This window comes from Pelophylax lessonae (genome assembly GCF_965119305.1).
Source record: "Pelophylax lessonae genome assembly, chromosome: 12".
NCBI lineage: Eukaryota > Metazoa > Chordata > Amphibia > Anura > Ranidae > Pelophylax > Pelophylax lessonae.
Window position 1 is genome coordinate 24,358,604 of NC_138779.1, and position 12,983 is coordinate 24,371,586.

At 42.6% G+C, this 12,983-nt stretch overlaps 1 protein-coding gene across 15 annotated transcripts in view; it reads right to left on the bottom strand.

Annotated features, from left to right (window-relative positions):
• The window catches only part of KIF1B (kinesin family member 1B), a gene marked incomplete at its 3' end in the record, with an annotated part of 308,482 nt that overhangs the window by 9,420 nt on the left and 286,079 nt on the right, over positions 1 to 12,983 (bottom strand). For all 15 annotated transcript variants that reach the window (XM_082274494.1, XM_082274493.1, XM_082274505.1 and 12 more), the window contains 6 exons: positions 11,584 to 11,698; positions 9,733 to 9,866; positions 9,013 to 9,074; positions 8,467 to 8,612; positions 2,566 to 2,805; positions 835 to 906 (listed from right to left, as the gene is read on the bottom strand). In XM_082274494.1, coding sequence (XP_082130620.1) covers positions 835 to 906; positions 2,566 to 2,805; positions 8,467 to 8,612; positions 9,013 to 9,074; positions 9,733 to 9,866; positions 11,584 to 11,698 — 769 coding nt within the window. The remainder of the gene's footprint in view (positions 1 to 834; positions 907 to 2,565; positions 2,806 to 8,466; positions 8,613 to 9,012; positions 9,075 to 9,732; positions 9,867 to 11,583; positions 11,699 to 12,983) is intronic.

Sequence of the window (12,983 nt, forward strand, 5' to 3'; positions counted from 1 at the left end):
AAACGCTCGAGTAGGGGCTGGGTGTGCAAGGAAGAAAGCACCAAAAGAAGAATGTATAAAGTCCAGATTTCATTTTATTTAGACTCTTCTATCATAAAAAGGTAACAAGTTTAGGGATTTCAAAGGGTCCCCCTTTATTAGGGCTTGGTAGATTAAACTAAGTGTGTACTGGACTGATAATATTGGAGGGACCCTAATGGGTAACTGGTATGAGCAATCCAGATGCTAGTTGAGGAAATCTGTTAAAAAATATGCTGTGATCCATAGCAAGCCATTAAAGTATAGCAATAGTCCAAACTTTTATTTTTAATTTGGATTGAGTGGTGAGGGGTTAAAACGTCTGTCAGGTTTTAAATGCTGTCTGTGACCCTGCTGGGCAGATTTACTCCCTCTATTTGTCACTGGGACTGAAAGTGACGAGAGATCACAAATTTTAAGTTTTCGTCAGAACAGAAATAGAAGGGAAATCTTCCAATGGGGACACTTGTTACAGGAACAATAATCTAGCAGGGGATTTCCTTCACTTTCAATAGATTTCCTTTCACTTCCTGTTCTGTCTATAGGACAGGAAATGAAGAGAAATCCTCCCAGTTGGACACAAAAAAACAAACTAACCTGACAGGGTTTCCTATTCTGTGCAAAATGAAAAGTCCTATTAATTTGTACTGTGATACTGAAAATAGGCTGCAATGCACAGAACCATTTTGTTGTGCTTGAGTGTAAATAAATGTCTTTGAACATTCTTAAAATTAAAGAACAGTGTTCTGTATTTAGCACAGTGTGTCTCATGAAATATTCACCAAACATAAGGTAGAAGGTCAGTGTTCCACTTACCTTACAATCACTGATGCTGTTGCACACTGTGGTCAGCTCCCGGTTAAATGTATGAGTGAGTAGTCTCAGACACTGCATAAAAGGAAGGGACACCGGAATTACTATGACAATACTCAGCAAATCACTCTGTAGAAATTTTCATTTTTAAAGACTAACTCCTGCCTAAAGGACAGATAAGGAGCCCATAAAGACCCTCTTTCCTAGCAGAGAGCTAAAATCTAAATGGAGGTGGAAAAGGTGGAGTTGGTGGTCTTTGGTTTCCTTTATGGCCTCCCATCTATGAGTGAAGCCTATACCCAACATGTCTGCCTTCCTTATTTACTTATTTCAGGTACTTATACAGCGCTGTCAATTTACGCAGCGCTTTACATATACATCAGTCCCTAACCTCAAGGAGCTTACAATCTAAGGTCCTTAACTGACATTCATACATACACATACTAGGGCCAATTTAGACAGGAGCCAATTAACCTACCAGCATGTCCTTATGCACTGTTAGGAAATATAAGGAAATATAATCTGCTTGCCCAACAACAGGAAAAAAAAAAACACAAAGTGCTGTATACTGTGGCATTATTTATCTCCTAACCACCAGGAGGTTCAAGGAGATATTCTTTAAATGTACAATAATAACATTAGCAGCGCTACTATGTCCTTATTATAAACAATCTGTTTTTTTATATCAGATATCTAAGAAAATATAGTCCAAGGCAAGTTCTTTCCTCCATCGGTGTTTAAAATGTCACAGGGCCTAATGGCATGCACCTTCACCACACCGATTGTGCTCAACCCTTAGGGCAATGGACACTCACCAGACCACAGATTTAATACGCCTTTAAACCATCAGCTTAACTCTGGTCTCAGCCTCCACTACTCCAAGCACCATCAAATCGGACTACAAAATCTTTCAATTTATGATCACTTTTTAGGTTGTCACTTCTAGATTTGGTACTGCTCTCTTTCAGCGAATGGTGCTCCCATATAGTAAGAAAAAAAGGGGAGCCACCGGTGGAGGAAAGAAAGAACTTGCCTTAGACTACATTTTCTTAGATATCTGATATACAAAACACATATTGTTTATAATAAGGACATAGTAGCGCTGCCAATGTTATTATTTCCAGGTTCATAAATTGATACTGGTTAAAGTAGCATAAGAGCCGGTTCACACTACCGCGACCAGAAAGTCGCCCGATGCAGGAGCGACTTTTTAAGCGCGACTTGTGCACTACTTTGAAGAGACTTAAATGATAGGCGACTTTGTCTGTGGGGAATGCCTGGGTAATCTTTTTATTCTTCCTGGAAAGTCTGATCACAATTGCTTGAAAATAGATAAGGATCCGACTTAGAGGAGACTCCCATTGAAGTCTATGTGCACAAGTCGGATAGAGGTTGCCTTAAAGTAGTACAGGAACCTTTTCTGAAGTCGGAGCGACTTCAGTAGTGCATATTAAGACGGCTCTCATTAGTTTACATTGAATTTTAATGACAAGCGACTTGGGGCGAATTGAGGTCGCACAAGTCGCGTCCCAAGTCGGAGTAGTGTGAACCGGGTCTTAGTATTATATGTGAATTAATTATTTATAGTAGCTGCTGTGTGTCAGGATATTTTTTGCATTGGAAACCATTTTCCATGAGTGAGAGCGCTCGGTGTGTGTTTTTTAGCTATTCTGCATATTAATCACTATTTTATTATAAATGTATAATACAAATAAAAGACTCCTAAAAATTCACCTTGCTGGCCAGCTCTTTCTCGCGATCCACCAGGCTTTCAACATCGGTAGAGTCGTAGCCACTGCTCTCGCTGGGGGTGATAGCACTTTCGAAGGTGGTGGTGGAGATCTGGGATGAGATGCTGGTGGAAGTGCTGAGGGTCCCGCTACTGAGGCTTGGTGAGATGGACTCGCTCAGGGATTTTGGGATGCTATCTCCAAGCTTCTCTCTGAGCAGAAGGAGGTGCCGAGTTTTCTCCACCTTAGAGGAAGTACAGGAATATTATACAAACAGCAAAGAGAGAACCCCCACCAGTATTTGACCTGTACTGTTCCAGCTATAGAAGAAATGTAGCGGACAAGGTTAGTTGGATCCTGTAGCTATTTTATCAGCCTGAAAACTTACAAGTTGCTAAACTTTATAAATGATTGTGCTAAACCTCTAGAACTTAAGAAGTGTTAGTAACATGGACAAACTAAACCTTTCTTCTAAAGAAAAGAGAAAATATACATGATGGACAAGCTCCTCAATAGAGGAAAGAGTTTAAAACCATCTACAATAAAAAGTACTCGAGATTTGCATACCTTGTTCTATAATCTGCTACAGTTGACCATCTTATAAACTACTAAGCACAGCAGTTAGGACTCATATAGGGGAACCCAAACCTTGAGATAAAAAGAAGACCCTACCTAGGATGACAGAGTTCTACTATCTACAGTATATTGCAACGACTGTAGCAAGCACCATTTTAAAAATCCTTGCAGCTTTTATTTTAAAAAGATACCACAAAACCTCCTTTCCTATATTCTGCTAAAATTTTTCAAAGTGAGAATCAAATTGTTTCTGCAATTACAAATGTTGTTATTAACCTCTTCCCACATGTAACATGCTCTGTTAGCCTACCAGCCAACACTTTGTGCGACTGTTGCGATCAAGCCTGGCTGTCTCATTGACGAACAGGAACCAGAGGGGTTCCTGATCATTATAGTTTCCACTCGCAGAGGCCAATCTAGCCTGTATATGGCAATGTGACTCTGTTTAATACTGTAATAGTTTGATACAAATATAGTATTAAAAAAATGTATAAATTCATTAAAATTTTACATTTTTGTCCACTTGTTAGCCTAAACCAGTGTTAATTTTGACGTCAAATTTTGATTTAGTTTTAGTCATAGTCTTTTGACTAAAATGCCATTTTAGTTTTAGTCATCTGAATAGTTTTGGTTCATTTCATATTTTAGTAGACTAAAATCTCCAGTACCCACTTGAACTTTCGTTTTCCTCAGAGCTCCACCTGTCTGTTAAAGCCCCAGCTTGACTCTATCGGCAAGCTGTATTGGCTGAGAGATGCAGGCTCCCTCTGTCTGCCTGCTGCCTGGGAGTTCTGGAACAATGCCCTGCAACTGCAACTGCGGATCGGATGGACAGATTATTGGGTGGGGCTGGGGAAGACCCAGCTGTCATGGTATACGTGGGTACCAATGACATAGGTAGAGGAAGACGGAGAGTCCTAAATTATTTCAGGGACTTAGGCGCTAAGTTGAGGACTAGGACCTCCAAGGTAGTATTTTCCGAAATACTACCTGTACCTCGAGCCACACCAGAGAGGCAGCCGGAGATTAGGGAAGTTAACGAGTGGCTGAGGAGCTGGTGTAGTAAGGAGGGTTTCGGGTTCCTGGAGAACTGGGCCGTCTTCTCAGTCGGTCACCGGCTCTTTGGTAGGGACGGATTGCACCTAAATGGGGTGGGTGCAGCCGTACTGGGTGCGAGGATGGCCAAAAAGTTAGAGGGGCTTTTAAACTAGGGAATGGGGGGGGAGGGTACAGATGTAGAATTAGCCAGTGGAAAGAAAGTTTCAGAGGGCAGAAATGGGGGCATTAGTGGTAGGGTGTTCGGAGCTCCTATACCCAGGGTGGGTACGGGGAAAAATCAAGAGAGCAGCCTAAAAACATCAAAATTACGTGGCTTATATACCAATGCCAGAAGCCTGGCCAACAAGATGGGAGAGCTGGAGCTGCTGATGTTTGAGGAGGACTTAGATTTTGTGGGGATAACTGAGACTTGGTTTGACAGCTCCCATGACTGGATGGCGACCATTCAGGGGTATTCCCTTTATCGCAGAGATAGAGAAGGTAAAAAAGGGGGAGGGGTATGTCTGTATATTAAGAACAGCATACAGGTAAATATGAGGGATGATATTAATAATGGAGCTATGGATGAGGCAGAATCCCTATGGGTAGAGCTTCAAAGGGATGGCACGGCGGGGAAGTTAATATTGGGCGTATGCTATAGACCCCCCAACCAGAGGGAGGAGGGTGAGGCGGCCCTCCTTTTACAGATAGGATTGGCAGCAAGGATGGGAAATGTCATTATAATGGGGGACTTTAATTATCCAGATATAGACTGGGCAGAAGGAACCGCGCACTCAGCCAAGGCTAGGCAGTTCCTAAATGTTTTGCAGGATAATTTTATGGGTCAGATGGTGAATGCACCGACAAGAAACAATGCGGTACTTGACCTACTGATTACCAACGATACAGACCTGATCACGGATATAGAAATACGGGACAACTTAGGAAACAGTGACCATAGGTCAATAAGTTTCAGTATTAATTACAGTAATAGGAAGCTGAGGGGTAATATAAGGACACTGAATTTCAAAAGAGCCAATTTCCCAAAGCTGCGCTCGCTGCTAGAAAATATCAATTGGGATAGAACCCTGGGAACAAAGAACACGGAGGAAAAATGGGAGTGCTTCAAGAGCATACTAAACAGGGGGATTGGCCAGTGCATTCCAAAGGGAAATAAATTTAAAAGAGCAAAAATAAACCCTGGATGGCTAAACTCCAACATAAAAATGTATATTAGTGCTAAAGAAAAGGCCTTCAAAAAATACAAGACTGAGGGGTCATTGGCAGCATTTAAGCATTACAAAGAGTGTAATAAGAAATGTAAAGACGAAATCAGGGCGGCTAAAATAGAACACGAGAGACATATAGCGGAGGAGAGTAAAAAGAACCCTAAGAAGTTCTTTAAGTATATAAACAGTAAGAAAGCGAGGCCAGAACACATTGGCCCCGTAAAAGATGATAAGGGAAATATGGCCACTGAGGACAGAGAAAAGGCGGAAGTGTTAAATAATTTCTTCTCTTCAGTCTTCACAAAAGAATCGGGGGGGCTACACAAACCCAGCTTGTAAGGCCAATAATACACCTCAGAAAGTGCCGCCATGGTTAACAGAAGATAGACTTAGAGCTAAACTAGAGAAACTTAACATAAATAAATCCCCGGGACCGGATGGCTTGCACCCGAGGGTTCTTAATGAGCTCAGCCAGGTGATTGCCAGACCATTATTCTTGATCTTTAAGGATAGTTTACAGACGGGTATGGTGCCAGCTGATTGGAAAAAAGCCAACGTGGTACCAATATTTAAGAAGGGGCCGAGATATATCCCGGGTAACTATAGGCCGGTCAGCCTAACATCAGTAGTCTGCAAAATTTTGGAGGGGATGTTAAGGGACCACATACAAGACTTTAGTAATGAAACTGGTATTATAAGTAGTAATCAGCATGGATTCATGAAAAATCGTTCTTGCCAAACCAATCTATTAACCTTCTACGATGAAGTGAGCTGCCACCTAGATAAAGGTAAGCCTGTGGATGTGGTGTATCTGGACTTTGCAAAGGCCTTTGACACCGTTCCCCACAAACGATTACTGTACAAACTAAGGAAGGTAGGTATGGACCATAAGGTGAGTACCTGGATAGAGAACTGGCTCCAGGGGAGAGTACAGAGGGTGGTGATTAATGGGGAGTACTCGGATTGGGCGGGTGTGGAAAGTGGGGTCCCCCAGGGTTCTGTCCTGGGACCAATCCTGTTTAATTTATTCATAAATGATCTAGAGGAGGGGATATCTAGTACAATCTCAGTATTTGCAGATGATACTAAATTAGGCATGCCAATATCTTCTATGCAGGATGTGGAAACCTTGCAAGCAGACCTGAACAAAATAACGGGGTGGGCAACTACATGGCAGATGAGATTTAATGTTGAAAAATGTAAAGTAATGCACTTGGGGGCCAGAAACCAGAAAGCAAGCTACTCACTAGGGGGGGAACCTCTGGGTGAGTCTAGGATGGAAAAGGACTTGGGGGTACTGGTAGACAACAAGCTTGGCAGTGGCATGCAATGCCAAGCCGCCGCAAGCAAAGCCAACAGAATACTGGGATGTATAAAAAAGGGGATTCACTCCAGAAATAAAGAGATTATTCTCCCACTCTACAAGACTCTGGTCCGGCCACATCTGGAGTATGCTGTCCAGTTCTGGGCACCGGTCCTCAGGAAGGATGTGCTGGAACTGGAGAAAGTCCAGAGAAGGGCAACAAAAATAATTAGGGGAATGGAGGACATCAGCTATGAGGAAAGACTACAAGCACTGAACCTTTTCTCTCTGGAGAAAAGACGATTGAGGGGGGATATGATATCAATGTACAAATACTGTACTGGTGACCCGAGCATAAGGAACAAACTATTCAGAGAAAGGAGGTACAATAAGACACGTGGCCACTCACTAAAACTAGAGGAAAGGCGGTTTAACCTTAAAGTGCGTAAGGGGTTCTTCACTGTAAGAGCAGTAAGGATGTGGAATTCTCTTCCACAAGCAGTCGTATCAGCAGGGAGCATCGATAGTTTCAAAAAACTAGTAGATGGACACCTTAAAGACCACAACATACAGGGGTATACAATGTACGATTAAAAGCAAACACACACACACATCATAGGTTGAACTGGATGCATAGGTTGAACTGGATGGACTGATGTCTTTTTTCAACCTTACTAACTATGTAACTATGTAACTACAAAGGAGGAACTCCTCCATTAGATTTGTGTCTGTCTGGATGGAACGTGGTGAGTGTTTCCCCTCCAAGCAAGGTGGTAGTGCTTAGCACTGTGTAAAATAACAGCCTCTCCAGATGGTCCAGTTTGTTTCCCTGCGCATCCCCCCAATCCTATTTACTAACCCATCCCCACTTGCAGGTCACCTTCCCATGCCCAAAATATAATGCACCTTGCCCTGTGCACTCCCTCAATCCCATTTACTTTGCCATCTCCACTCGCAGCCTGGCATTACAGCCAATAGAGTTTACAGTTTTTTTTTTATTTTTTTTTTTATATATTTTAAATTTGCACTTCTTATGGTCAAAAAGCAATATTTTTGTTTGTTTATGAAACTTGGTTTTATTTATAAAGATGTTAAATATCACAACGATTAAACCTGTGTCTGTAGTGCATGTTCAAACCTTAATACCATAAATAATAACATATTATTAGATTTTTACTCCAGGAGTATATAAGGAGTTTGGAAATTCTAGACAAATGCTTCAAAAAGGCATTCAAATTTTATTAAACTCATTCGATTTTAGTCGACTAAATTGTACCAGAGGTTTTAGTCGAGTAAATGAAAATGGGAATTGATTTTCGTCATAGCTTTTGTCAATTGACTTAATTCTAATTTTATTTTAATTTCGCTTTCATCACTGAAAACATGCAGCTGATGAAAACTATGGCGAAAATATTTTTGCCGATAAAAATTAACACTGGCCTAAACTAAAAATTTGAGCAGATTATAACAGTGTACCCTTCCTTATATGTCCTTAAAAATTGACAAATTATTTACACAGGCGACTTAGTCACAGGGTTTTAGTCAAGTTAACTGGCAAATACTGACACCTTGTCATATAGGCTACAATGGTCAGGTCACCAAAGAATTATTCATGTATAGTTGTATATGTAAAAAGAGATTCATCAGTGTTTTCAGCAGCTTGGCCGCTGCAAGCTGTGCATATCTGGAGTTCTTTCATATGGTAATTGTTTTTGGACCATTTAATGGAAAAACACGACTAAAACTCCAACTGTCCTACCTCATGGAGCTGCTCCATTTTCTCCAGCTCCCACTGGTGTTCCAGAATCAAACTGTCACCTCGAGGTCTCCACCCAGCCAGGTTCTCCTCTCCACGGACATAAGCCACTGAAGTGTCCAAAATTTTCCTTCTCCTTCGTTGCATTCCTAATAGGAAGAACAATAAAACAAAATAAAAGTCCGGGCTAACTTTACAACACTACGTAGCAACCCACATCCAAATAACGGGCCATACACTGAAGATGTTCAACTCTAGCCAAGGTTTATTGCAATGAGAGCAAACTGCTCACTCCTACCCAAAGCCATGCCCCAAACATGTTTCACCCACAGCGGGGTTTAGTAATGAGTATTATGTAGCAGACAGCATATACGGTATACAGCCCTACAAGAATAGTTCAAAGGTAATACAGCACTATGCTGCATCTTCTACCATGGCTTTCATATGAAATTAAGGAACCATATCAAAACCAAAACACCAATATTCCTGCACCAAAATGCTGTACAGAGCAATTCAGTTATACCAGTAAGTAAAAAGTTTTGTTCTTACCAGGACTTCCTGTGTCGGCCATTTTGCACAAACTTAGTTCATAGATTCCAGTTACTCTGTTACTGTAATGAAAGCACATGACAGTCTATGTTCACCACAGATATCAATAAGTACAATTGATAATATTACAGCTAGGGCATGAGTGATTGTCATCAGGGCCACTGATAAGGCAGCACAGCCAGCCCTCTTGTACTGGGCCCCATCAGTTGAAAAGGGGGCCCTGGGCACCTACTGAACAGGAGGGGCCAGCTGTACTGCCTTACTTCAGTAACCGATGCTCTTCTGCCTCCCCCTGCAGCACTTCCAGCTTCTTCGCCGCTCACTCCCCCTAGCTGTGCTTCAGGGGGATCAGGTCTAGCATCCGCGCCCCTATCCCCCTGCTTTTTGGGCCCCCCCTATGCTTCCCTTTTCCCAGCAGGGTTGCCGGCTTTCCTCCTCTCCCGTCGGCAGCTGCTACGAGTACAGATCGCTAAATATGTGATATAATTATTATTTTATTGTATTTTTAGTGAAAATATAATTTGATATTTTCTGGGGCGTGGGGATGTGAGGATGCGGGGCCCTGTCAGGTAGGCAATATAGGGTTCTATGATTTCTAACAGCAGCCCTGATTGTTGTATCCTATTTTAATAATTCTTGGCAATATTCTCTTTCCTGTGAATAAACATCTGGGAAAAAATGTAAAAAAAAAATAAAAAAATAACAGATACAAGCCCTCACCAGTCAGGAGTCTTTGAATATCCGCTGCCAAATAGACTGCGCAGGGACCGAGGTGGGGAGATTTTGGCATCGCGAGAATAAAAGACCATACACACATCTTTTGTAATCACTGCTGGCTGGATACAATGATCAAGCTGAAAGATAAGCAGAAAGATTATGCAATGGTGTAAGCAAATGTCAATTTCTACATTTTAACACTAAAGGCACTTTTAAGGAAAGAGGCAGTGGGGGTAACAACTGAGTGCACAAAGAGACAATATAAAATATATGAACACCAAGAACATAACGAGATAGACAGTAGGTGAGGAAGCATGAGATGCAGAAAGATCCAAAGAAATAAAGTGAGAGAGGGAGAGAGCAAGAGTCAGAAGGGAGAGTGGAACGGAAGAAAGGAAAATAGGAAAAGAGTGAAGTACGGATGGAGGGAAGGAAGGAAGAAAGGAAAGAAGGGGGAATGGATAGAGTAACACAAGGTAAAAAGGATGGAAGGGTGAGGAAAAAAGGGGACAGGAAAGGAATGATGAAAACTTGAATGAAAGAAAGAGAAGAGGGTATTCTTAGCCTGAACACGTCTAAACTAGCCTAAAAGCGTTTAAAACATGGCATTAGGTACGTTTTCAATGTTGCTTTTCTCCTATTGGGAGAAAGGCATCAAGAAGAGTCTAGTGTGCATGAGGCCTAAGGATGAAAGAAAAAAGGAGGAAAAAAGGCGAAGAAGAACAGAAGGAAGTAAGGGAAGAGAAGGGAGGAATGGAGGAAGGAAGCAACGTAGAGGGGAAGGGAGGAAGGAATAAAGAAAGAAAGGAATGGAAGGAAGAAAGGGAGGGAGGAAGAAATAGAGAGAGGGTGAGAAAGAGAGAGGGAGGGTGAGAAAGAGAGAGGGAGGGTGAGAAAGAGAAAGGGAGGGGGAGAGAGCGAGAGAGAGGGGGAGAGAGCGAGAGAGAGGGAGCGAGAGAGGGAGGGAGCGAGAGAGAGAGAGGGAGGGAGGGGGAGAGGGAGAGCGAGGGAGCGAGAGAGAGGGAAGAAGATAGGAGAAGAGGGAGGGAGGAAGAAAGAAAGGAAGGAAGAGAGGGATGGAGGAATGAAGAAAGGAAGGAAGGGAGGAATGAAGGAAGGAAGGAAGGAAGAGAGGGAGGGAGGGAGGAATGAAGAAAGGAAGGAAGCGAGGAATGAAGAAAGGAAGGAAGCGAGGAATGAAGGAAGGAAGAGAGGGAGGGAGGGGAGGGGAGGAGAGGGAGGGAGGGGAGAGAGAGGGAGGGAGGGAGGAGAGGGAGGGAGGAGAGGGAGGGAGGGAGGGAGGAGAGGGAAGGAGGAGGGAGGGAGGAGAGAGAGGGAGGAGAGAGAGGGAGGGCGGAGAGAGAGGGAGGGCGGAGAGAGAGGGAGGGCGGAGAGAGAGGGAGGGCGGAGAGGGAGAGAGGGAGGGAGGAGAGAGGGAGGGAGGAGAGAGGGAGGAGGGAGGGAGGGAGGAGGGAGGGAGGAATGATAGAACGAAATAGGGAGAGATGGAAGGAAGAATAGTAGAAATAGGGGAGAGAGTAAGGGAAGCGAAGAGAGAGGAAAAAAAGCAGGAAAAGGAAAAAAAAGGAAGGTATATGTTGTAAAAAGAGAGGATAGAAGGATGGACAACGAATGAGTAGAAAAAGGAAACATGGAATAATGTAATGAAGGGATGGAAACAGCAATGGAGTAAGAACTACAATAATCACACTGGTGCAGAGTTTAAACACACTTCACAGAGATAAAGCCAAAACAAGTGATAGAATATGTCACAGTAACAGAAAGCACTCAAAAACAGCAGTAACAGAAGAACTAATAGACAGGCAGGTAGAAGACAGGTGACAGACTACGTACCTCCAAGTAAGCAGACAGGGTCATATAGATTTTCTCTCCATAGGGAGTGACTCTGTTGAGCAGTAGGGAGTTATGCAAGGAGCTATCCCATACAGCCTCGAACCGATAAAAGGTCCTAGAGAATCAGGGTGGTAATATTGGTTAAACTCTAAATCTGGGCTGTCCTTGTACAACACAGAACATACCCACTCCCAACACACACCACAGTGACAAAAGACACACAAATGTGACATTACAGGAACACTAATCTAATATATTAACTCCCTAGAAAAAGCATGGATCCTCCTGTGAAAGAAGGAGCACTGCCATATTTAATATATCTGTTTTGGCTTGGCTGAACCTGAAAGGAGCACCTGTGGGGCATGGACTCTAGTGATTGCTCCTGAGAGATATATAGCGAAGGCCCAGGATGGTGATCATAAGCAGCTAGGGTTGTCATCAGACCTCACTGCATGTCACTACCATACATCAGCCTACTTGGCTCTCAGACAGCAAGGAATACCTGCAAGACCAAACTGATTCTCATTTTACCAAACACAACAATCATTTTACACAAAGCTGGTCTTTCATCATATCTGGAGAATGTCTAAAACACTAAACTGAAAGTAATATTTTCATATCTATTTAGTGTATGTGACCCCTAATAATGAACACACCTTATTTGCTCCACCCTGGTCAGTTTTATATAACACGTCAAGTATTTTCTTGCTATATTTGTTCGAAAAATTCAAAAAACTATCTGTTGATCCTGCCAGAAATCATGTCAGCTGATAACTTTTTGTGCTTTCTGCCTACTCTCCACTGAAATCTCAAGCAGCTATCATCTCTGCTCTGTTCATCCCAGCGGACTACAGAACACCTCCTGCAAATCATGGAACTAAGATGAGGGGAGGTGTTCTGCAGACCTAACACAGTTCTTGTGACAACTTTGCACTTCCTAGGATAGTGTGCTGGTTGAGCCTTGTCACCATAGGACAGAAAGTGTGTTCCTGGCAGGATCCTCAGAAGAAAATAAAGGAAAGAATGACAGCAAAAGGAAAAGGAATGCAGCCTCCACATATGCGGACTGTCAGGCTGCATATATTAAGTCTTGTGTTCCTGGGTTTAGATATTCCTGCTGTTATCTATATACACAGTATGAGAGCACATGGGTCACAGGGAGCTGTTGGCCTGACTAGATGGACAATACCAATTGTAAAGTTGGAAAGGTGCGTACCAAGCACTATGAAAGTGATGCAGTGATCCTGTACTGTACAAACTCTAAATTCATCCCAGGGGTTGTAATCTACTTATTTATTGCAACGAATGGCAGAAGAAGAAATGGCAGAAGTTGTCAACCCAGAGAAAAATTGTTCAAATACATGTTATTATACAATTACACTACATCTAATATGTTTATG